Here is a 23,350-nt window from a genome sequence, read left to right as displayed (position 1 = left end):
ATGGAGTTTTTCGAAATGTCATGCACACTTGCAACATAATTTACAGTAATATCTGTTGCATTGTGTTCTGGAATTGGCCTGGATTTTCACTGTTACAAGTAAAATGCACTGCAAAATCACACATAACATCTGTGTTTTATTGGCTGATATAGCCATTTTACTATAAGCATACACATTAGACTGTAAACCCTATGGTGGCATGATGTTCCAAAGTAGCTTTTAGCAGAAGATTGGCACAGAATCTTCTCTGCCCTTGTGAATAATGAAAAAGATGCCACGTTGCAAATCTTTATGTTTGTTTATTGTAAATGACAACATGTTATTATCAAGATACATCTCTTCATTACTGGAAGTTGTATCAAGAAAGGGAGACTTTTGGGAAATAAAATGTGTCATGGTGCATCCATTAATGATTAAGTAGTGTCCATGAAGTGACTTCTCTTCTGCCCACACTATATATTTTTCTTACTTTTTTCTATGCAAAAAGCCAATATTGGAACATCAGGTCATCTCCGAAAACCTTGAGTAAATTTACTCAGTTGCTTGAGCAATAATGACCAGGACAGTGACATGGGCCAGTGCATAGGTCTTATTAGCTTGGCAAACAAAGCAAAATCCAATCAATGATTACCGACTAGTGGACAGGCCTATATAGGACATCTAGACGCAAACACCTCACTATAGTCACTCAGCCAGAGCCAAAATGAGAGCAGCACTTGTAACCGTGTTGCTCTGCCTCGTGGGCACTGCATGGGTATGGCATTTCTTTTGTTTACCTAATATATTATTTGAAGTATATTATAGTACTAAACCTACTTTTACTGCTTAGGATGGGGTCATACATATATATATATATATAGGGTCACATATATATATATATATATATATATATATATACACACACATACTATCATACAATGACATCAATGTATCAAGTAGTGTACAACTATAGTTATCAACTAGACATCGATGTATATTAAGAATATTATTGATAATGATAAAATAATAATAATAAAATAACAAAAATAATCTTGTATATCTTATTATAAAACCAAACTGTACACAGTTTTACTTGTATTTCGATAACAGCAATAGTTTAGAATATACGTAAATATGTATAAATGTATGTGTGGAACTGAATAGTTTTATTTCATTTATCAGTGCCTCGTAAATTTCATAATGGCTGTGCAATGTAAATTTATTTGTTGAAGAAAGTTTTGCAGCCAAACATCAGTTCCATTCATCTGAATGGGATTGTTTTGGAGGTAAACATATTGTATGGATTCTGCAAATTCTATTCAGATCAATAGGACAGCAGCAGAAATTTCTGTAACACATCTGCCGGGTCTGAATTCACCCATAGTGTAAGTACCCATGGATCACATGTGTTACAAGCACTTCTGCACTATTTCATTTATATGAATGAGGGCTTGTAAAAATTCACGTACATACTGCAGAAAATACATTCAGATGTATGGCAGTGATTACCAGGCACAATATATCTGCAAAACATCTGCCTTAAAGATCCAGGTGAGCTACTGTGTATTTCTTATGGAGTTTTCACTTTCACTATTGTGTAATTCTCTATTCCATATCTTGCTTTCATGTCAGGGCAATAAGATATGGCATAAGAGGCCTCACCGTTGTAGATTCTCTATGGCTTGGTTTATTTCTTAGGAATAATCACTATGTCAATAACATGTTTATTTTTCGGAATAGACAGAGGAGACCTTTGAGGAAGCTGGTGCAACCGGCCGCGGCCCCAGAATTGTGGAACAGAAATCTGACTCTACATGCAAGCAAGAAACCAACTGGCAAGTCTGTGCAGACGATGACTGGGTATGGATACTATCATTACTTTACTTAATCCATAATACACAATATTTTTGTAGATTGTAAACTATTTTGGGCAGGGTCCCCCCCCCCCCCCCCCATACCTGTCTATTAATATTTTCGTGTTTATTGTATATACAGCGCCATAGAATTAATGGTGCCTTCAAATAAATGATAATAATATTAATAAACCATACCCTGCAATCCATCAGCGGTGGCCGTGCTTTCACACTATAGGAAAAAGTATCGGCCTACGAGCACTCCCACAGTCCTGGCCACTAGAGAGGCCGGTGCCTTTTCCTATAGTGTGAAAGCACGACCACCATTGCTGGACTGCAGGGTGATCATAACCCTTGGAAACGAATAGTGTATTATGTGATAAACAAATGAATCCAGCCAGAAAAGGAGACAATATGGACAATCACAAAACATTAGCAAATGTCTTGTATTAACTTTCTGTACATGATAAATGCCATTTGCTGAAGTGGACAACCCAGTTAAGGGTACATTCCCATAACCGTATGTATTTTGTAGTCCGCAAAACACGAATCTGCAAAATACAGATGATGTCCGTGTTGCATCCCTTTTTTTTGCGAACCCATTGTATTTAATGGGTCCGTGATCCGCCCATGTGGCTAAGGATGGGACATGTTCTATGTTTTTTGGAACTGACATATGGATGCGGAAGGCACACAGGTGTCTTCTGTGTGTTTTCTGCATCTGTATGTCCGTTCCGCAAATCATAGAACATGTCCCATTCTTGGCCACAAATGCAGATCATTGATCTATTGAAGTCAATGAGTCTGCAAAAAAAAAAAATGGACGTCATTCGTATTTTTTGGGCGGATCAGTGTTTTGCAGACCGCAAAATACATACAATACATACAGTTGGTACCCTAACACTGAGTACCGGGTGATATTATTGTAGTACTATATGGCACTGTTAATTGGGCATTGTATGTTGGCATTATGTCAATGTATGGTACTGTACTGTGGGTTATTAGTTTTTTTTATTAATTTGTCTTTTCCTATGTATACATACAGTATATATATATATATATATATATATATATATATAATAATAATAATTTGGAGCAAAACTAATAAAATAGCACTGTTAGGGCTCGTTCACACAAACGTATTTTGCGTTCCGTATACGGGCCGTTTTCTGTGTTTCGCATACAGTCCGTATACGGAACCATTCACTTCAATAGGTCTGCAAAAGATGCGGATAGCACTCTGTGTGCTGTCCGCATCCGTTGCTCTGTTCCTTGGCCCCGCAAAAAATTTGAGTCCTGTCCTATTCTTGTCCGTTTTGCGGACAAGAATAGGCATTTTTATAATAGGCCTCCTGTTCCGTAAATTGCGGAAGGCAAATGGGCGCAATCCGTGCTTTGCGGATTCGCAATTTGCGAACCGCAAAAAAAGGCACGGTCATGTGAACGAGCCCTTAGTTTGATGATTAATGCAGTCTTTCATGTCTGCAGGGTCCCAAGTGTCCTTCAGGATGCAGAGTTCAAGGGTTATCTGACAAGACTGACAAAGAATTTAGCACAAGAATTGATGCAATTAACAAGAAACTAAAGGATAGTCAAAGCAGTTATGATTCCATTGACATAAGAACCAAAGAAACATATAAACAAATCAAGGATAACCTAGTCGCAGCCCTGCGTAAGTATAAATGGGTTCAGTTCATCTGAGGCTATCCTATTAAAGTGGTTGTCCCACAATTAAACACTATGGCCCAGATTAAATTATATGAGTGCGCCTTGTCTTCACTTGTGCCAAAGTCTGACACAAATTTACGCAATTTGGTGCATCTTATTTTGGGAAAATCCTCTACAACATTTTGCCCCACAATTGTGCCACAATTCTGGTGTAAAATTCTGTTTTAAACTAAGACAACCAATAGTTGGTACAGGATTAGACAAAAGTGTCCCTGCATCAGATGTATCATCCAGTCTGAGCTGTGTCTGATGTTTAGACAGCCCATCTGAGTTTAGGCAATCTGTAGGATTAGTAAATTTCGGCCAGTGTTTAAACACAGATTTACAGAGGTTGAATTTTCTTTCCGTCTCTCATCTGCCTAATAATCTGCCTACTCCATTCCATTCCTTCACATTTAGATCCTATACTCTAATATAATTCCTTTCTTCTATTTAGCCAGGAAGTTTTCTTCCCTCCTTTACATGGGATAGTTACCTGAGTGATCAAGACCATCTTGCACTTACTTCTTGTCCTGTATCTATTGGTGTATACTACTTCCTTTCTTTTTTCTCTGCTTTGGTGACCACATTCATGAGAGTCATCAGCTAAACAAGATGGCTATCTCTCCCAGCTCCTCCGTAAACATACACAATGGGCTCTGCTGTTTTTGTGAAGATGGAAATAATGTACCCATGATACATAATAATATAAGGGGCTACCATAGATATCTGAAAGTGGCTTATTCCCTTCTTCCCATCAAAAACACATGAAGGCTTAATGGGAGGGATAATTTTCAGCTAAAAGCCTGGGTGACCGTGATTAATTTGGTGCACGTCTTGACAGTTTGCACCATCCACAGGATTAGAAAATCTGCCTCTATATTTCACATAAAGCATTACAAATTTTTATTACAACATGTTCCTGTGTCCAGATATTGCCCTTACATACTTGCTATTGTGTCTAAGTCTCAAAGTTCAAGCATTTCTGTTTTTCTTTATTCATCATGTGAACAAAACAAGAAAAAGATGGAGAGACGGATCTCATCAATGGCATCCGACAGACCACTTGGGTGTCCGTCATGATGTTCTCCATTTTAAAGTTTATTTGATGGAATCCATGATGGATTCCAAATGTGAACACGGCCTATGCTGAAACGTGTCTAATCAAGACATAATTTAAGGCAAAATGAGACTGGGTAAAAATATCTGCATTTATTTAAAGAGTCATGGAGATATAAGCTGTAATTCTGTTCTGTACACATAGTTCTGTGTCTGCATACTGTTCAGCTCTCATCAGTTTTGATGGGTCAAAACTGCTGACAGACTCCTGTTAAAGCATACATGATATGTGACAGAGAAATACCAAACGGGGAACTAACTCTCCTTAGGGAGAGAGCACCTTAATCAGTGTGAGGAGACTTATAGGCCCTACATGCTCCTCTGGAATTCTGGGAGGGAAGGGTTCCAGAGGATCATGTATGGCCTATAAGTCTCCTCACACTGATTAAGATGCTCTCTTCCCAAGGAGAGTTAGTTCCCCCCTTGCTCGGACACAGGCCTCTCACCCAGTTAAGCTGGTACTCTCTGCTCTGCACTGATGAGGGGCAATCACCCCGAAACAGCTGTCTGCAGATGAGATGCTGGCTTATTTAATATCCAAGTCATGTCTCAAGGCTTATTTTAGGAGCCGAACATTGACTTATAGGATAGCTGCCTTCAGGGCTGGGACAAGGTCAACCACCAACAGAGGCTGAGCTTCCCAAGTGCGCCCCCCCCCCCCCCCCCATCAACTTGTGGAGTCTTTACTAAATACTTAGTGTTGTAATCACACATAAGTATGCGCAGTTTAATGATTATGTACCAATTAACTATAGCTGTAAACAAATGCACAACCTCTTTAGATCCATATAAATATAGAATCTAACAGGAATGACCCCCGCATAGTGACTGGATACTAACACCACACTGTAACTAAATTAAAACCAATATGACAATATAGTGGAAAATACTAGCACTACACAGATTCTGAAAACCATAAGTGATTAAAAGTACATAAATATTGACTCACAGGGCGACTCAAGGGTGAATCAAAGGCGACGTCTTCTTTGATTGGAATCAGTCTTTTTCTGGCCACCACTCGTCTCCGCAGAATCTGCAAAACTAATAGTTTAGGCTTCTCATTCCATGATTCCAGCACCATCCCCACCTCTGTACAAACTCCCAATGCGTATTGCCCCACACAGTAATAAAGCCCACTAAACATGGCAACACAGAGAAAAGGAATCTGTACTATATGACAGCACAGATGGGGGAGCCTGTACTATATGGGGGCTGTACTATATTGGGGCACAGAGGAGGGAAATGAAAATAAATGCAGACTTGTATGACTTTAAAGGGGTTATCCTGTTATTTAAAATGTATCCCCCATCCACAGGATGGGACTCCCTGAGCGATCTCCAGATCGGGCAGGTCTGTGGATGACAACTGCTATGGGGGATCTGTGGTGGAGGACACTGCTATGGGGGGATCTGTGGTGGAGGACACTGCTATGGGGGATCTGTGGTGGATTGGATGACACTGCTATGGGGGGATCTGTGGTGGAGGACACTGCTATGGGGGATCTGTGGTGGAGGACACTGCTATGGGGGGATCTGTGGTGGAGGACACTGCTATGGGGGGATCTGTGGTGGATGGCACTGCTATGGGGGATCTGTGGTGGATGACACTGCTATGGGGGGATCTGTGGTGGAAGACACTGCTATGGGGGGATCTGTGGTGGAAGACACTGCTATGGGGGATCTGTGGTGGATGACACTGCTATGGGGGGATCTGTGGTGGAAGACACTGCTATGGGGGATCTGTGGTGGATGACACTGCTATGGGGGGATCTGTGGTGGAAGACACTGCTATGGGGGATATGTGGTGGATGACACACACTGCTATGGGGGATCTGTGGTGGATGACACTGCTATGGGGGGATCTGTGGTGGATGACACTGTTATGGGGGGATCTGTAGTGGTTGACACTGTTATGGGGGGATCTGTAGTGGTTGACACTGTTATGGGGGGATCTGTGGTGGATGACACTGCTATGGGGGATCTGTGGTGGAGGACACTGCTATGGGGGGATCTGTGGTGGATGACCCTGTTATGGGGGATCTGTAGTGGTTGACACTGTTATGGGGGGAATCTGTGGTGGATGACACTGTTATGGGGGGATCTGTGGTGGATGACACTGCTATTGGGGGGATCTGAGGATGACACTGTTATTGGGGGAATCCCCCCCATAACAGGGTCCGTGTAGGAATGACCCCCAAATACAAGGGGTGAGGCTGTGGTGCTGTATCTGCTTTTATGATGACAGCGCTAGCGGGGCCCGGTTATATAGTTAATAAGATTATATCCAGTGAGCGGGGAGGTGTAGTAGAATACAGTCACATTGCACGGGCCCTGCTGTCATTATGAAAGCAAATGCGACCCCACACCTCTTTTATTGGTGGTCAGTAAATGGGTCTGTCACAGACCCATTTACTGACCACCAATAAAAGAGGTGTGGGGTCGCATTTGCTTTCATAATGACAGCAGGGCCCGTGCAATGTGACTGTATTCTACTACTATAAAAGCAAAGCTCTGCAGATGTGACTGTATTGGGTCAGTCAATCACTAAATGAACCCTGTTATGGGGAGAAACTGTGGATGACACTATTTGTCATACACAGACGGTCTGTCTATGACAAATAGTGTCATCCACAGTTTCTCCCCATAACAGGGTTCATTTAGTGATTGACTGACCCAATACAGTCACATCTGCAGAGCTTTGCTTTTATGCCTCATATGCATCCATCCATCCCCCCCTTCCCAGCAGGCACTGTAAAAATCACATTTTTATTTTTCAAACTGTCTCCCTCCCTGAGATTTTGGCGCCGCCTACTACTTACAAGTTATACAGAGGCAGGGCACTTTATTACTGGAGGCAAGACAAGACTGAGTCTACTCTGAGACTACAGTCCACACCAGGACAGCTGGGCACAGTGGGCAGGCTGCTGAGGCGGGAGAACTTGGAGAAGGCAGCAGGCGCAGGAGTCGGGAGAAGAATTCAGTCAGTGGGCGGGCTCTGCCTGGCGCAGCGTGACATCAGCGTGACGCATCACGCTCTGGACCCGCCCACCGTTCTCCTGCCGCTGCCGGCTCCCTCCTGGGTCCTTTGAATCACCGGCTGTGATGCAGTACCGCACTCGGCGAGTCGGCACTCGCGCGGCGCACTGCTGTCACATCACAACTCAAGCGGCAGCAAGCGCTCGCCTGCCGCCGGCTCGCCACTGTCTGGCCTGCCGCCTGGGGGACTTAAAGTGTTTGACTCTGGCGGTGACCGGTCTCCGGCCCCTGCTGCGCCCTGAGGCTGGAGCGCCCAGAGGCTGGAGCCTCCCCAGCCTCTGTGTCGGCCCGGCCCTGGCTGCCTTACATCTGGTGGCATTAGAGGCAGAGCTTGTTAAGAGCTCATTTGCATCCCTTCCCTCAGAGAAATATCAAGGCACAGATGTTCTCTTCTCTGGGTTTCAGGCTCTAAGACTCCTACTTTTTGCTAGAATGAAGCCATTAACATGGTCGTAAAGATAGGAGCTGTAAGGGGCCGGAGCTGCTATGTGTTCTAACTCGTACTTTATCAGCTTTGTTTTAGCAAATATTTTCTGCAATTCAAGGTACACTTATGGATGATAACTGCTGATGTTTTGCCCATATGCCACTAAGGATACAGTTAGAGTTACATCTTATATCTTCATATTGGTTGTTTAAAGAGTTTAGAACTATTTAGATCTTAGAGCGGTTTTATGCACAAGTTTAAGTTTCTAAAGGCAATATTTTTAGCCAGAACAGAAATGGAAAATGAAAAGGAGTTTCTAAAAACAAAACAAACCTTAAAAAATCCACTATGTGCAAGACTACCTTTACTTTGAGGGTGTCCTGCACATATAGAAATAATGACAAATGTTTGTGTTTTGTCTTGTTTAGAGACTGATGGCTCATATAACCAGGTGTCTGAAAGTCTGAGGCAGAAAATTGACATTTTGAAACTAAAGGTTTCCAGGCAGATTGAAAGAATAAGGTTGCTGCAGAGGAACATCAGAGACCAGGTGGTGGAAACAAAACGCCTTGAGGTAAGATACTGTTTAGCTTGATAATTAACCTCTCGGCACGCTCTGGCGTAATAGTATGTCAGTAATAGTACGTCAGCGAGGTGCAAGAAGTGTATGGTGTGGGAGAATAATGCAGCCAGCACCCAGCTGCAATGACTGTGATAACTCTAATCCTGGTCATTTAACCCCTCAGATGCAGTGGTCAATAGTAACTTTGGCATTTGGGCAGTTAGGCTTCTTTCACGCGACCGTTTTTTTCCATTTACGGACGGTTTTTGCGCTCCGTATATGGAACCATTCATTTCAATGGTTCCGCAAAAAAAACAGAATGTACTCCGTATGCATTCCATTTCCGTATTTCCGTTTTTCCATTCCGTTGAAAGATAGAACATGTCCTATTATTGCCCGCAAATCACGTTCCGTGGCTCTATTCAAGTCAATGGGTCTGTAAAAAAAACGAACACATACGGAAATGCATCCGTATGTCTTCCGTATCCATTCCGTTTTTGTAAAACCATCTATTGAAAATTTTATGTCCAGCCCAATTTTTTCTATGTAATTACTGTATATGCCATATGGAAAAACGGAACGGAAAAACAGAACAGAAACGTAAGGGTCCATTCACACATCCGTGTGTGTTTTGCGGATCCACGGATCTGCAAAACACGGACATTGGCGATGTGCATTCCGCATTTTGCGGACCGCACATCGCCGACACTTAATAGAAATGCTTAATCTTGTCCGCAATTGCGGACAAGAATAGGACATGTTCTATTTTTTTCGGGAACGGAAGTGCGGGTCCGCAATTCCGGATCCGGGCAGCACATCGTGCTGCCCCATAGAAATGAATGGGTCCGCAATTCCGTTCCGCAAAATGCAGAACAAAATTGCGGATGTGTGAATGGACCCTTAGATTGGAACCCTTGTAGCAAAATCATAGGGTTGCTATGACAGCTTAAGGGCCTTGTGAAAGCTCCCAGATATGTCATAGTGAGCTGCCTGCGAAACCAAGCCTGAAGCACAGCTTCACAGGCAGCTAGTCAGAATCCCGTAGACTGCAATAATATTCTAGTGATTAGAAGATCACATGTAGAAATCCCCTATCTACAGGACTATTTTTTCTGTCATGTATAACGGAACCGAAAGGAACCATTAATTGTCCCCATAGACATGTATTAGGGCGGAGCAAAACGGAATGCCTCTTAAAGGCTTCCATTTTGCATTCCGTCCTAAAATTCCGTTATATTCCGTTATAATTCTGTTATAACGGAATTAACAGAATTGCATAATGCGAACCTGCCCTAAGAGGATTAAAAATTACAGTGAAAAAAAAGTATAAATGTGTTTTTTTAATAAAAAGCACAAAAATACAAAAAAAATTCAAATCACCCCATTCCCAATTTTATATATAAAAATAAATTAACAATAAAACAAATGTATCTCCATGTCTAAAAATATACTGAACTATTAAATATAAAAATATTTTTAATGCCATAACAAAAAAAGAAGGAAGAAAAGTGCAATTTGCCATTTTAGATCACTTTGCCCTCATAAAAAATTAAATAAGAAGTGATCAAAAAGCGGTCTCCTCAAATAGTACTAAAAGCCGGAACTCCTCCCACAAAAAATAAGCCCTCACACAGCTTTTTTTAAAATAGTAAAACATAATAAATGCTACATAAATTTGGTATTGCTGTAATCTTACTGACCCATAGAATAAGCTTGAAATGTCACATTTAGGGTATAATGAACACCATGAATCAAAACACGAAAAACCATGGCGATAATAAAAAATTTCTAATTTTACCTGACTTTTTTTTCCCATTTTTCAATACAAGATACTCTATAGTAAATTAAAAGGTCCCATTAAAAAAATACAACTCGACCTGCAAAAAATAAGCCGTCATAAGGCTGAGTGAATGGCAAATTAAAAAACAGTTATGGGTCTTGGAATGCAGGGAGGAAAAAATGAAAACAAAAATTAGAATTGACTTCTGTAATATACTATATTTCACCTAACTTGATTCATGAATCATCTCCTATTATTTCTAGGTTGATATTGATATTAAACTCCGTGCTTGCAAAGGATCATGTGCAAGGGGAGTTGACTTCAATGTGGATATGGCGAGCTATGAAAATATACAGAAGCAGCTCTTGCAAGCGGAATCCACTGATCTGAGACCAAGCTCAGATCCTCTTCCTATGCTTAAGATGAAACCTCTGAAAGATTCAACAGTTGATTCCAAGTACAAGACACTGTTTTCGGAAAAAGAAAAGTATCCAATTTTCTCTGATGTTGGCCAATTTACATTTGTGCTGGAAGGGAAAACTAAAGAGGTAACTGGACATCCAGGGTCCACTACATCTGTCACTAATGTCCAGGGTAGTGTGAAACAGCCTTCCCAAACCACTGACTTTGTTATCGTAGGTGATAAATCTGCACAGCCTGGTAAAGGGGGAGAAGTGATTTCAGAAAGACGAGAAATTTCATGCACTAAAACTATTCATAAGAAAATTGTTAAGGGACCCACTGGAACTAAGGAAGAAATTAGTGAAATAATTAGTGGTGGAGAAGAGTGTGAAAAATTAGAAAGGCTTAAGGCAGAAGGAAAGGGTGAGTTAGGTGCCGATGGCACATACAATATCCGAGTCACAGGGAGCGGTACCTTAGGAGGTTTCAATTTTCCAAGCTGGGAAGACTTTGTTAGTGGTAAGACTGTGAGTAGCAGTAGCAGTGTTAGTGGTGGATCAACTTCAAAAACTCAAGGTTCTTTGACTGCAGGAGATGATGAATTTGATGATTTCAGCAATATAGACTTTAGCTCTCCTAGTTTTAGACCTGATAAAACCTCATCTGGTTCATCCACTTATTCCAAAATGGTACACAGCAGTAGCAGCACAAAGGATGGATACCATTCAAGCAAGCAAATGAAGAGTGGGCCTGTATTTGAAGATCTTGGCCCCATCCTGACTGAGAAGAGTGAGGAAGACATGCCTGATTTTGGGGCCCGCAGTGTGCAAACAGGAGTGAAAACGACTGGAGATCACACTGGGACAGGTAAATCAAAGTGACAGATACAGTGACAGCGCTAGGTTCCAATATTAAGCTGGGAAAACACATAATTCAACATTGAAACTACAACTACATCTACAAGGATGCTTACAGAGGAGAAAATAAAAAGATCTCCAATTACACAGTTTTTCAGCATACTCCCATTCTTGAGTTATATCAGTGAAAGATTATTTAGCCTCATCTACTTTATCATGTCACTATGACGTGGCTTTAATATCACTCACAATGTTCAGTGGCCCTCTAATGAACTCATTAGACTTTGGTAACAGAAACGATGTCATGTAGTTACATAAATTGTAAAAATATTCACATAATACTTTTTACTTACTCATGTCCAAACCCCCAAAAATTCAGAGGACATTTTAAACTATTTTTGGTCAATACTATTTACTATAATAATGTTCAACAATAATCAGTGAAATAATAAACCAGGTAAACAAGATTAGGGTACATTCACACGACCGTATGTATTTTGTGGTCCCCAAAAATGGGATCCACAAAATACGGATGGCGTCCGTGTGACGTCTGTGTTGCATCTGTTTTTTTTTTTTTGTAGACCCATTAACTTCAGTAGGTCCGTGGTCTGCATTTGCGGCCAAATATAAGACACGTTCTATCTCTTGCGGAACAAACATATGGATGTGGAAAGCACACAGAAGACAATGGGTCTGCAGAAAAAACTGATGCAACATGGACTTCATACAGACGTCATCTGTATTTTGCGGATCCACATTTTGCGGACCGTAAAAAAAACATATGGTCGTGTGAATGCCCCCTAAAATGCATTTCTTTTTAGACTGTGCTGATATCCTCCAGAAACACAGTTCTGGTGGCAAAAGTGGCATTTTCAAAATCAGGCCAGAAGGATCCAATAAAGAGCTATCAGTGTTTTGCGACCAAGATACCCAATTAGGAGGATGGGTCTTGATTCAACAAAGGGAAGATGGATCTGTGAATTTTAACAGAACCTGGCAAGACTACAAGAATGGATTTGGATCTGTGGATGCAACTGGGAAAGGAGAACTATGGCTGGGAAATGAATACATCCATCTGCTGACCCGAAAAGAGACAATTTTGAGGATTGAGTTAGGAGACTGGTCTGGAAATCAGGTTTATGCAGAATACAGTTTCCACCTAGGATCAGAATCAGAGGGATATTCTCTTAATGTTAATGGCTATGAAGGTTCTGCAGGAGATTCCCTGGTAGAAGGCTCTAAAGATGACGGTGAATACACCTCTCACGCCAACATGAAGTTTAGCACGTATGATAGGGACAGTGACAAGTGGGAGGAGAATTGTGCAGAAATGTATGGAGGGGGGTGGTGGTATAACAACTGCCAGGCTGCCAATCTTAATGGGATTTACTATAATGGAGGTCAGTATGATCCAAGGAATAATGTCCCTTATGAGATTGAAAATGGGATTGTTTGGGTATTGTTCAAACCAGCTGATTACTCTTTGAAAACTGTGAAAATGAAAATTCGTCCTGTTGACACTGCATAAAAATACTTGTTTATATATTACTGCACTCCCATAAGCACCACTGTATTATGTGTTTTTTTTTTATTGTTCCTGGCTTAATGTATAGCAGCTGTACCTGTAAAGAAGACTAAATAACTCACTTCCATTGACTCTGTTGTGTTTTCTTTTGTTCTTATGCTAAGTAGCACTAGACATAGTACATGACACCATGAATATCATATTGGAAAGTCACTTATTACATTCTGTTTGTGTTCATTACCACAATTTCCTATACACTATTACAGAACAGCGAGAACTGTGAGCTGCTATAGCTGCCATGAATTGTGGTAAACTTGACAACTAGTAAACTTTGCATTTTAGTTTCTGTAGTTCCATCACAATGAACTATGATGCAGTAAGTGCACATGAGCATATTACAGTGATATAGCAACAGCTATTAACATTGATTATTAAACTCAGGCCAGAGAAGTGACTCAAACTCTCCTTATTGGCAGGTCAGCAAGTGCCCAAATGGGTGTAGGGTACAAGGCATGATTATCAAAATTGAGAAGGAGATTTTCAGTCGAGTGGATGCTGCAAAACAATCCTGGGTTACAAGTAACTCACACAATGTACAAATTCTTTCAGAATTAAAACAGCTTCATGAAGTGGCAGATCGAAACATGCTTACAGAGAAAGGCAAGTACAGTAACAGTTCATCTTAAAGGGATTAGATGTATCCTTCTTTACCTCTCTTTAGGCTCAAGATATCCTGAGATTAGAGGCGCAGATGACCAGCTTTGAAACAAAAACTTTGGCATTACTCTGTCAGGCACTGTGCAAAAGTTTTTTCGTTTCAAACCTGGTCGTTTCTTGAGATATCTCGAGCCAAGAGGAAAGATGGGGAGGGAGGCATCTGTAAATAGGGATTATACAATATAGTTCAAAGACATTCCATACATAATATCACTACTATAGATGCTCTGTTGCCTGCACTCACCAGTTAGAGAGGTCCATTCTACAATTTACTCAGATAAAATTAGGTTCGACGACACATTTTGCCAAAATAAGTTTTAAGGTCATTTGTTGCTTTAAGTAACACCAACCAATATAGTCCAACTGCTTGCTTAGTGTTACACCAATATAGACATTATCTACTATGTTTAATTACACACATTATTCATAAATCTAATTGACAAAAGGGGTTTTCCCATCATAGTAAGGGCTCATTGACATGACCGTGGTTTGGTTCCACAAAAAATGCGGCTCGGGTGCGGACCCATTCACTTCAATGGGGCCGCAAAAGATGCGGACAGCACTCCATGTGGCCCCGCAAAAATTATGAGTCATGTCCAATTCTTGTCCGTTTTGCGCACAAGAATAGACATTTCTATAAAGGGACGTCCGTTCCGCAAATTGCGGAATGCACAAGGGCGACATCCGTGTTTTGTGGATCTGCAATTTTTGGACCGCAAAATACGGCATGTTCGTGTGAAAAAGCCCTAAGTGATGGCATTTTTCTAGAATGTTATCACCTCATGAATAATTCCCCTCAAGAATGATGACAGTTTGAGTGCCCACTATGCCACATTTTCCTTATTGGAGAAGCATAGTACACAAAGAAACAGGGTATGACCCAAGTAGTCTTATTTAGTGTCCAGAATATTTATTGGCCCAGAAGAGTATAAACTACAATTGCTACTGCATAGCCTGTACAATGAATGCCCTTGTCGATATTGTACCATAGATATCCAAGAATCTTCTAAGGCATAACCACTAAATCCTTGTGGCCCACTATACATCATGGAGATTAGTCTGATGCACCGTGCTCTACAGAAATGTTTCTCAACTCCAGTCCCTCAAGTACCACCAAGTCATGTAATTAGGATTTCCTTGTATCTACGGAGTTGTCATCATTAATGTAATTGCATTAGCAACTGCTACAAGTGTTCTGTCTATAAGACATTTTTAGACATTTATAAGTAATTTTTTAAAAATCACATCAAAAGAATTCCCTCCTAAAACTTAACTTTTAATAGCATGGTTAAAATATTCCCCAAAAATACAAACCAATTTACCCCAGTAAAAACCCTAAGGCAGGGGTGTCAAACTCAAATTCATCGGGGGCCGCATCAGCAGTTTGGTCACCCTCAAAGGGCCGGAAAACTTACAGTTACTTGGCTTGGCCCTTGGGGATCTCGGACGCCACTTCCACACTTTGGCCGGGGGCTCGGTGGAGCTGATGAGGTGTTTTATCCTAATGAGAAAGATTTCATAATAAGTATTTGGAGATAATAGCAGCCCCCAGTAATAACAGCCCCCAGTAATAACAGCCCCTCTGTGCCAGTAATAACAGCCCCCCCTTTGCCAGTAATAACAGCCCCCCCTTTGCCAGTAATAGCAGCCCCCAGTAATAACAGCCCCCAGTAATAACAGCCCCTCTTTGCCAGTAATAACAGCCCCCAGTAATAAGAGCCCCTCTGTGTCAGTAATAACAGCCCCCAGTAATAAGAGCCCCTCTGTGTCAGTAATAACAGCCCCTCTGTGCCAGTAATAACAGCCCCCAGTAATAACAGCCCCTCTGTGCCAGTAATAACAGCCCCCAGTAATAAGAGCCCCTCTGTGTCAGTAATAACAGCCCCTCTGTGCCAGTAATAACAGCCCCTCTGTGCCAGTAATAACAGCCCCCCCTTTGCCAGTAATAACAGCCCCCCCTTTGCCAGTAATAACAGCCCCCCCTTTGCCAGTAATAAAAGCCCCCGCCAGTAATAACAGCCCCCCCTTTGCCAGTAATAACAGCCCCCGCCAGTAATAACAGCCCCCCCTTTGCCAGTAATAACACACAGCCCCCCTTTGCCAGTAATAACACACAGCCCCCCCTTTGCCAGTAATAACACACAGCCCCCCCTTTGCCAGTAATAACACACAGCCCCCCCTTTGCCAGTAATAACACACAGCCCCCCCTTTGCCAGTAATAACAGCCCCCCTTTGCCAGTAATAACAGCCCCCAGTAATAACAGCCCCCGCCAGTAATAACAGCCCCCCCTTTGCCAGTAATAACAACCCCCCCTTTGCCAGTAATAACAGCCCCCGCCAGTAATAACAGCCCCCCCTTTGCCAGTAATAACACACAGCCCCCCCTTTGCCAGTAATAACACACAGCCCCCCCTTTGCCAGTAATAACAGTATGGTACATAATAAAAATACATTAAAAAAAACACATACTTACCTCCATGTCAGTGATGCGATGCAGGCCTCTTCTGGCCTGTGTCCCACGCTGTATGGCTCAGGCAGCGCGATGACGTCATCGCACCGCCTGCGCCGGCCTCTGATAGGCTGCAGGCACTAGGCCGGCAGCCTATCAGAGGAAGGGAAAGGGACACGCCTCTCCCTCCCCTACCGCAGCACAGGCAGGCATCTGTATCGCTGTCCTGAGGACGGCGTCATACAGATGACTGGAGATGAGCGCTTCCACAATGGAAGCGCTCATCTCCCTGTGCCCCGCCGCCAGCTCGCTCGCCTGCCACATATCGGCGGCGGCTGCGCGGGCCACATGACGAGGTCTGGCGGGCCGGATTCGGCCCGCGGGCCTTGTGTTTGACACCCGTGCCCTAAGGTGTCTCTACTTGTCCTTATCTAAAGTGGAACTGCGACAGTAACCATCCCCACTGACTGTAAGGCTGGTCCACCTATCAGGGAGCAGGGACACTGAACCAATCAGGCTCACATGCTTTCTGGGGATAGGCTATTTAAACAGGCAGATGCTGGCAGCAGTTGCCTGTGATTGGTATTCCTGCCTCACTAACTAGTTTTGCATTTGGTTCACTGACATTTTGCCTGTTTCTCTGACATTGCCTCTGATGACTGATTTTGTCTCTGATGTGCCCTCCTGGTATTTGACTTTGCTTGATTTTGGACTTTGTTTGTTATTAGACTCTGCTAGTTAGTGACCTCGCTTTTGCCTACTGACTTTGTCTCTGATGTTATCTCCTGGTTTCTCTCTGCTGTGTATTTGATATGCTTTTGGATTCTGATTTGTTCCTAGTTTTGCCTGTCTGGCTTTAACCTCTTTTTGTTTGATTACCGTATTTTTCGCCCTATAAGACGCACCTAGGTTTTTGAGGAGGAAAATAATAAAAAATATATTTTTAACCAAAAGGTGTGCTTTTGGTGGGTTTTGAATTAATGGTGGTCTGTGCATGACACTATTATGGGGGATCTGTGGATGATGCACTGTCATGTGGGGGATCTGTGGATGGCACTGTTATGGGGGACCTGTGGATGGCACTGTTATGGGGGATCTGTGGACGGTACTGCTATGGGGTGGGGGGGATCTGTGGATGGAACTGTTATGGGGGGGATCTGTGGATGACACTGCTATATGTCATCCACAGATCCCCCTCATAACAGTGTCCCCCAATACACCAGCCCTCTGCTCACCGCAGTATTTATAAACATTAATCCTTATCCTGTTAATAAGTTTAACTAAAGCTGCGCTCTCCCCTGTTCCCCTGTATCAGTACAGCACTTACGAACAAGCTTCCATAGCAGGCAGAGCGGACGGCAGCAGTAACGTCACTCACTGACGTCGCGCGCCTGCTCCGCCTGCTTCATTCATAAAGTGGGAGGAGCAGGCGCTCGACGTCCGTGAGTGACGTTACTGCTGCCGTCCGCTCTGCCTGCTATGGAAGCTTGTTCGTAAGTGCTGTACTGATACAGGGGAACAGGGGAGAGCGCAGCTTTAGTTGAAGGGACACTGACAGGCCGTTAGAGCATATAAAGTGACATATATTCTTCTATTGGTCTTAATATGCTTAATTAAACTATACCATTATCACCCCTCGCTGCCTTTCCGTTACTTACAAAAAGTGTTTTTATCAATATGCAAATTACCTTACTTTGTGCCCAGGGGCTGTCCCTCATTCAGTTCTGTGCCCAGCCGTGCCCCAACTGCCGTCTCCTAGTGCCGCCCAGCTCATTAGTATTCACTGCACTGGGCAGCTTTTTTTTCTCCCCGCGAAATCCTGCGCATGCCCAGTACTATCTTCCTGGCATCAGCCTCATCCTGTCGCTTCGTGCCTGCGCCGGATAAGGTCCCCGGCACCCTCCAGCTCCAGTAGAAGATAGTACTGGGCATGCGCGGGATTTCACTGCGTTGGGAGAAAAAAAAGCCGCCCAGTGCAGTGAATACTAATGAGCTGGGCGGCACTAGGAGACGGCAGTTGGGACTCGGCTGGGCACAGAACTGAATGAGGGACAGCCCCTTTGGGCACAAAGTAAGGTAATTTGCATATTGATAAAAACACTTTTTATAAGTAACGGAAATGCAGCGAGGGGTGATAATGGTATAGTTTAATTAAGCATATTAAGATCAATAGAAGAATATATGTCACTTTATATGCTCTAACGGCCTGTCAGTGTCCCTTTAAACTTATTAACAGGATAAGGATTAATGTTTATAAATACTGCGGTAAGAGTACAGTGACTGCACCAGGCCCCACCCCTAGTTCCAGACTCCAGCCCCTCCTCTCTCCCGGCTCATACATCGCAGTCTGCGATGCTGCAGCATCGTAGACTGCGATGTAAAATGGAAGCATTCGCCCCATAAGACGCAGGGGCATTTCCCCCCACTTTTGGGGGGGGGGAGTGCGTCTTATGGGGCGAAAAATTTTACCCATTGACTTTTAGGCCCCTGCAATTAGTCAAGTCAGGGACCGCTGCCAAGTTGTGGGTGGTCATTAAGGGGGGATTGTGCTAGTAGATAGGGACAGTAGTGCAGGTGGAGTACACAGCTGCAACTACCTTTCATGACAGGTATAAAGATGCAATGGGGAGAAGGATCACCAACCTGGTCAAAACAAATATGGGGGTCAAGTTCTGTTTTAGATAGGGACGAGCAGGGACACCTAAGGAGTTTTACTGGGGTAAACTGGTTTGTGTTTTGGGGAATATTTTAATCATGTTATTAAATGTTAAGTTTTAGAAAGGAATTATTTTTCTGTGATTTTTCTATTTTGAATTACATTTTAAATCCAGAGGAAAAAAATACAGAAGTCTGCTTTGAAGCTGTTTTGGAGCAGCATCTATACAAGCACACAAACAATGCGAGTTTGTGAGCATTTGCGTGTTTGATTTCCAGTGTGTGTTTATATTAAGTGAGAGCCCGATACATCACCGAATCTCCTGAAATGCCTTTGCCCTGCATGATTCAGTGCAGGGCAAAGAGAGCATCGGAGCATGAAATGCTCCAATGCTCTTGTCAGGGGGGCTGCCTGGGTGAAAATATGGGTATGTCCGGGTTCAGAGCTTTAAGATTAAAGTGACTTTAGATTCAGAGACTTTAGGAGGGGACTACAGTCAGTTGCTTATTACTGAACTGTTGCATTTTTTGTTTCTCTTTTCATTTTCTTTTATTGTGTAATCCCCTTTAGTATGTGTTCCATTACTGACAACGCAGTCCAGTGCACATGTTGTCAAATGTATGCAGTTCTAGAACAACAGTTTGAGGGTGCATATCTTTGTTTAAAATGTGAGCAAATTGCCCGCTTGTACATCTTGTATCTTTTTATTTTTCATCTTTTTTCTTTGGTACAGTATTAACAATCAACATACATACACAATTACATTCCTGCATAACCCATTGTCCTTCCCTGTTGGTTGGTCCTCTCCTGGAGGGGCTGAAGGCGGGGGAATAAAAAACAAACAAAAAAAATAAATAAAACATAAAAGGCCTAAAAAAGGCCAAAAAAATAAATTTAAAATTGTATTTAAGAATTTCATCCCTGTTTCTTCCGTCCTCGCCCCATCCGCCCCCAGCACGCATCTAATCCCCCCACTTCCAGAGCCCACATCAGCCGAACCTGCTATTTCAGCCATTTCAGCCACTTTTTAGCAAATCTGTATTTTTTTTTTACTTGATATCAAATGGTATTCCTCTCTGGCCAACGAGAGTCTAGTCAAATTCTCCCATTCATTAACTGTTGGTATTGTTCTGACCCCCCAATGTGCTACAATACATTTCCTTGCAAAAAATAGAAGTTTAGATACTACTTCTCGATCTTGAACAATATCTGTCTTATCCATCACTCCCAAAACACAAACCTCAAGGCAGGCCGGAACTTTAACCAAATGATACCTCTCTATTTTTTCGTTCACCATCCTCCAAAATTGCTGAGTTTTAATACATGTCCACATTATATAGACATCATCTACTCCCTCTTCCCCACATTTTTTACAGCTAAATTGTTTGGTTTTATAGCATTTCATTTATATCTTGGGGGAGTAGTATAGACGATATAGTATGTTAAATTGTGTAATTCTATAAGAGAAATTATTTGAGATGCTGTTCTTTTACCGTATGGCCTTTTCCCAGAATTCTTCCCGTTGTAGATTAAGTACTTCTTGCCATCTGTGGTTTAAAGTAGTAATAGCTCTTTTTTTTGTCTTCTGATGAAGTAAACCTCCATATATCTTGGAAACCAATTTCCTCCTTGCAACTAGCTTCGTGATATTAGCCAAGGGTATTGGAAGGGGGACAATTTGCGTTCCTTTTTTTATCTCTGCTCGTACAGCTTGTTTTAATTGAAAGCAAAAAAAAACTCAAATCCTTATTTCTGAATAGATATTGATTCTTGAGGTCTTGGTAAGTAATTATATCTCCATCTTTCCATATCTAGCCCAGTCTGAAGATTCCATATTTCCACCAGACTTTTTGTTCTATTGATTTTAATTCTCCTAGATTAATATTATCCCATAGCAGCGAATCCGAATGTAGTCCCTTCTGGGACCACAGTTCCTTTACCCTGTTCCAAGATTTAGTCCATAACTTAATTAAGGGTAATTTATTAACTTGTTGTTGTTGCAGAGTGTCCGCTTCTTATAGTTGAAAAATGCTACAGTTTTCCAGGTTTTTATCAATCCCTGTACATCTTGTATCTAAACTAGCGAATTTTGACAATGAGAAACATTGACAATTTGGAAAAGAGTTTTCTGCTCACTGAGCAAAGCACTATATGGGGCAGCTGTGGGGGAGGGTGGTAGTATGGAGGATCAGGAAATCGAGGTAGCTAGCTGGGTAACAGAAAGCAGTGTAGAGAGAAGTTTGCAAGGGAGGCTAGCACACCCCAACAAGTGTGCAAGGTTGGCAGATGAAGGGGATGGCTGTTCAGGGTGAGCACTGTTGCAGCTGGACACTTCTTCTGCCAGTCAGGAGAATGTCAGCTCCAGTAAGCAGGGGACCAGGAGAGCAGGGCAGGCCAGACAGGTGCTGGTAGTGGGAGACTGAATTATTAGGGGTACAGATAGAGCAATCTGTCACAAAGACCAGGATCGTCAAACGGTGTGTTGTCTTCCTGGAGCTCGAGTTCAACATATCGCAGACCGGGTTGATAGAATACCGGGATGGTCTGGCAAAGATACAGAAATCATGGTCTACATTGACCAACCAATGACAAAGTTGGAGGTAGGTGGGAGGGTCCTTAAAAATGATTTTTAGGGATTTAGGTCACAAGCTCAGGGAAAGGACCTCAAAGGTAGTATTTTCCAAAATACTACATGAACCACAAGCCACACAGAAAGGCAGTGGGAGATTAGGGAGATTAACAAGTGGATCAAGAACTGGTGTAGGAAGGAGGGGTTTGGGTTCCTAGAGAACTGGGCAGAATTCTCTGTTGGCCACAGGGTCTTTTGTAGGGATAGGCTGCACCTCAATGGGGAGGTGCAGCTGTTTTGGGGGAGAAGATGGCTAGAAGGTTGGATGAGTGTTTCAACTAGGGACTGGGGGGTGGTAATTACCTTATAGGAGAGGCAAGATAGTGCAGCTAGAGACCTCTGGATAGGTAATGGAACTGGGGGAAGAATGGAGGGTGGGACTAGAACAGTTCATAAGGAAAGGTGTAGGGTAAAAAATATACAAAAACCTCTTAATTGTATGTATACTCATGCCAGAAGTCTGTCTAATAAAACTAGTGAACTGGAATAAGTAATGACTGAGGAGGACTATGACATAGTGGGAATAAATGATACATGGATGGATGATAGCTATGACTGCGTGGTTAATATACAGGGTTACCCTCTACTACTAAAGGAAATAGATGAGATGGCAAATCATAATGAGTTTGTTATTAAGGGGGACATCAACTACCCAGATATAGACTGGGAAACTGAAAGACAATTACTTTTCCCAACTGGTTCAGGCTCCTACTAGAGGGATGGCTATACTGGACTTACCAATAGACCTGACAGAGCAACAGATGTGCAGGTTGGGAGACACCTGGGAAATAGTGACCATAAAATAATAATCTTCCAATTGTCCTTCGAAAGAGTGTTTCTTCAGGGAGGCACACAAATACAAAAAAAAACTTCAAAAAAGCAAAGTTTGACCAGCTAAGAGATGCTATTGGCCTCAGTAACTGGGACAAAGTCCTCACAAATAAAAATCCAGCCACAAAATGGGATAATTCTAAGACCATCCTAAACTCTAATTTTGAGAGGTGCATACCTTATGGGAATAATGTAAAATATGTAAAGGAAGCAATAAATGACAAAAAGAAAGCATTTAAATCACTAAAACAGGAGGGTGGCAAAGAAGCATTGAAAAACTATAAGGAAAAAATAGAACATGTAAAAGACAAATAAAAGCAGCCAACCTAGATATAGACAGAGAGATTCATTGTCAAAGAGAGTAAAACTAAGCCCCCCAAAAACATTCTTCAATAACATAAATGGTAAAAAGTATAAATCTGAGGTGTCTGCCCTGTACAGAATGATGAGGAGGGAGTTGCAGAGAGAAATGAGGAGAAAGCAAAGCTATGAAATATTTTTTTATCCACTGTAATCACTGAGAAATGTAATCAGATTAAATTCAGAGTGGAAATTCACCATTAAAAGTGCCATGTCTGATCCAGAAGTGCAGCAGCGTCTTAAAAAGCAAATGTGGTGCCAATATTCAAAAAGGTGTCAAAAACAGAGCCTGAAAACTATAGGCCAGTAATTTTAACATCTGTCATGGGAAAACTGTTTGAAGGTTTTCTAAGAGATGCTTGGAATATCTCAATGAAAATAAGCGAATAACGCATCAGCATGGCTTCATGAAGGAACGGTCATGTCAAACTAATTTAATCAGTTTCTATGAGGTGGTAAGTT

General features: G+C 42.2%; 2 protein-coding genes and 1 long non-coding RNA gene across 3 annotated transcripts in view; 2 read left to right on the top strand and 1 right to left on the bottom strand.

The window, feature by feature from the left end:
- Positions 1 to 637: 637 nt before the first annotated feature.
- On the top strand, positions 638 to 13,377 carry FGA (fibrinogen alpha chain). The gene is made up of 6 exons (XM_040418565.1): positions 638 to 754; positions 1,720 to 1,839; positions 3,321 to 3,504; positions 8,549 to 8,694; positions 10,726 to 11,731; positions 12,543 to 13,377. Exons 1-6 carry the CDS (start codon positions 704 to 706, stop codon positions 13,247 to 13,249), a joined length of 2,214 nt encoding a protein of 737 aa, XP_040274499.1. The 5' UTR covers positions 638 to 703; the 3' UTR covers positions 13,250 to 13,377.
- LOC120990055 lies at positions 2,475 to 10,738 on the bottom strand. Its single transcript, XR_005776362.1, has 3 exons — positions 10,610 to 10,738; positions 4,972 to 4,977; positions 2,475 to 2,486 (listed from the first exon to the last, which is right to left on the bottom strand). It is a non-coding gene; the product is annotated as an uncharacterized LOC120990055 (long non-coding RNA).
- A 134-nt stretch (positions 13,378 to 13,511) lies between the features above and the next one.
- The window catches only part of LOC120990054 (fibrinogen alpha chain-like), a 31,602-nt gene continuing 21,763 nt past the window's right edge, over positions 13,512 to 23,350 (top strand). The window contains exon 1 of the mRNA XM_040418566.1: positions 13,512 to 13,906. Within this exon, the coding sequence (XP_040274500.1) occupies positions 13,759 to 13,906 (148 nt within the window). The 5' untranslated portion in view covers positions 13,512 to 13,758. The remainder of the gene's footprint in view (positions 13,907 to 23,350) is intronic.

Source organism: Bufo bufo, chromosome 2 (genome assembly GCF_905171765.1).
Source record: "Bufo bufo chromosome 2, aBufBuf1.1, whole genome shotgun sequence".
NCBI lineage: Eukaryota > Metazoa > Chordata > Amphibia > Anura > Bufonidae > Bufo > Bufo bufo.
The sequence above is the reverse complement of the archived record's forward strand: the minus strand, read 5'-3'. Positions and strand labels throughout refer to the sequence as shown.

Coding starts and splice junctions, on each gene's coding strand:
- FGA (XM_040418565.1), top strand. CDS start 704: ATGAGAGCAGCACTTGTAACCGTGTTGCTCTGCCTCGTGGGCACTGCA. Junction 3,505..8,548: donor TAACCTAGTCGCAGCCCTGC/GTAAGTATAAAT, acceptor TGTCTTGTTTAG/AGACTGATGGCTCATATAAC. Junction 11,732..12,542: donor TGGAGATCACACTGGGACAG/GTAAATCAAAGT, acceptor ATTTCTTTTTAG/ACTGTGCTGATATCCTCCAG.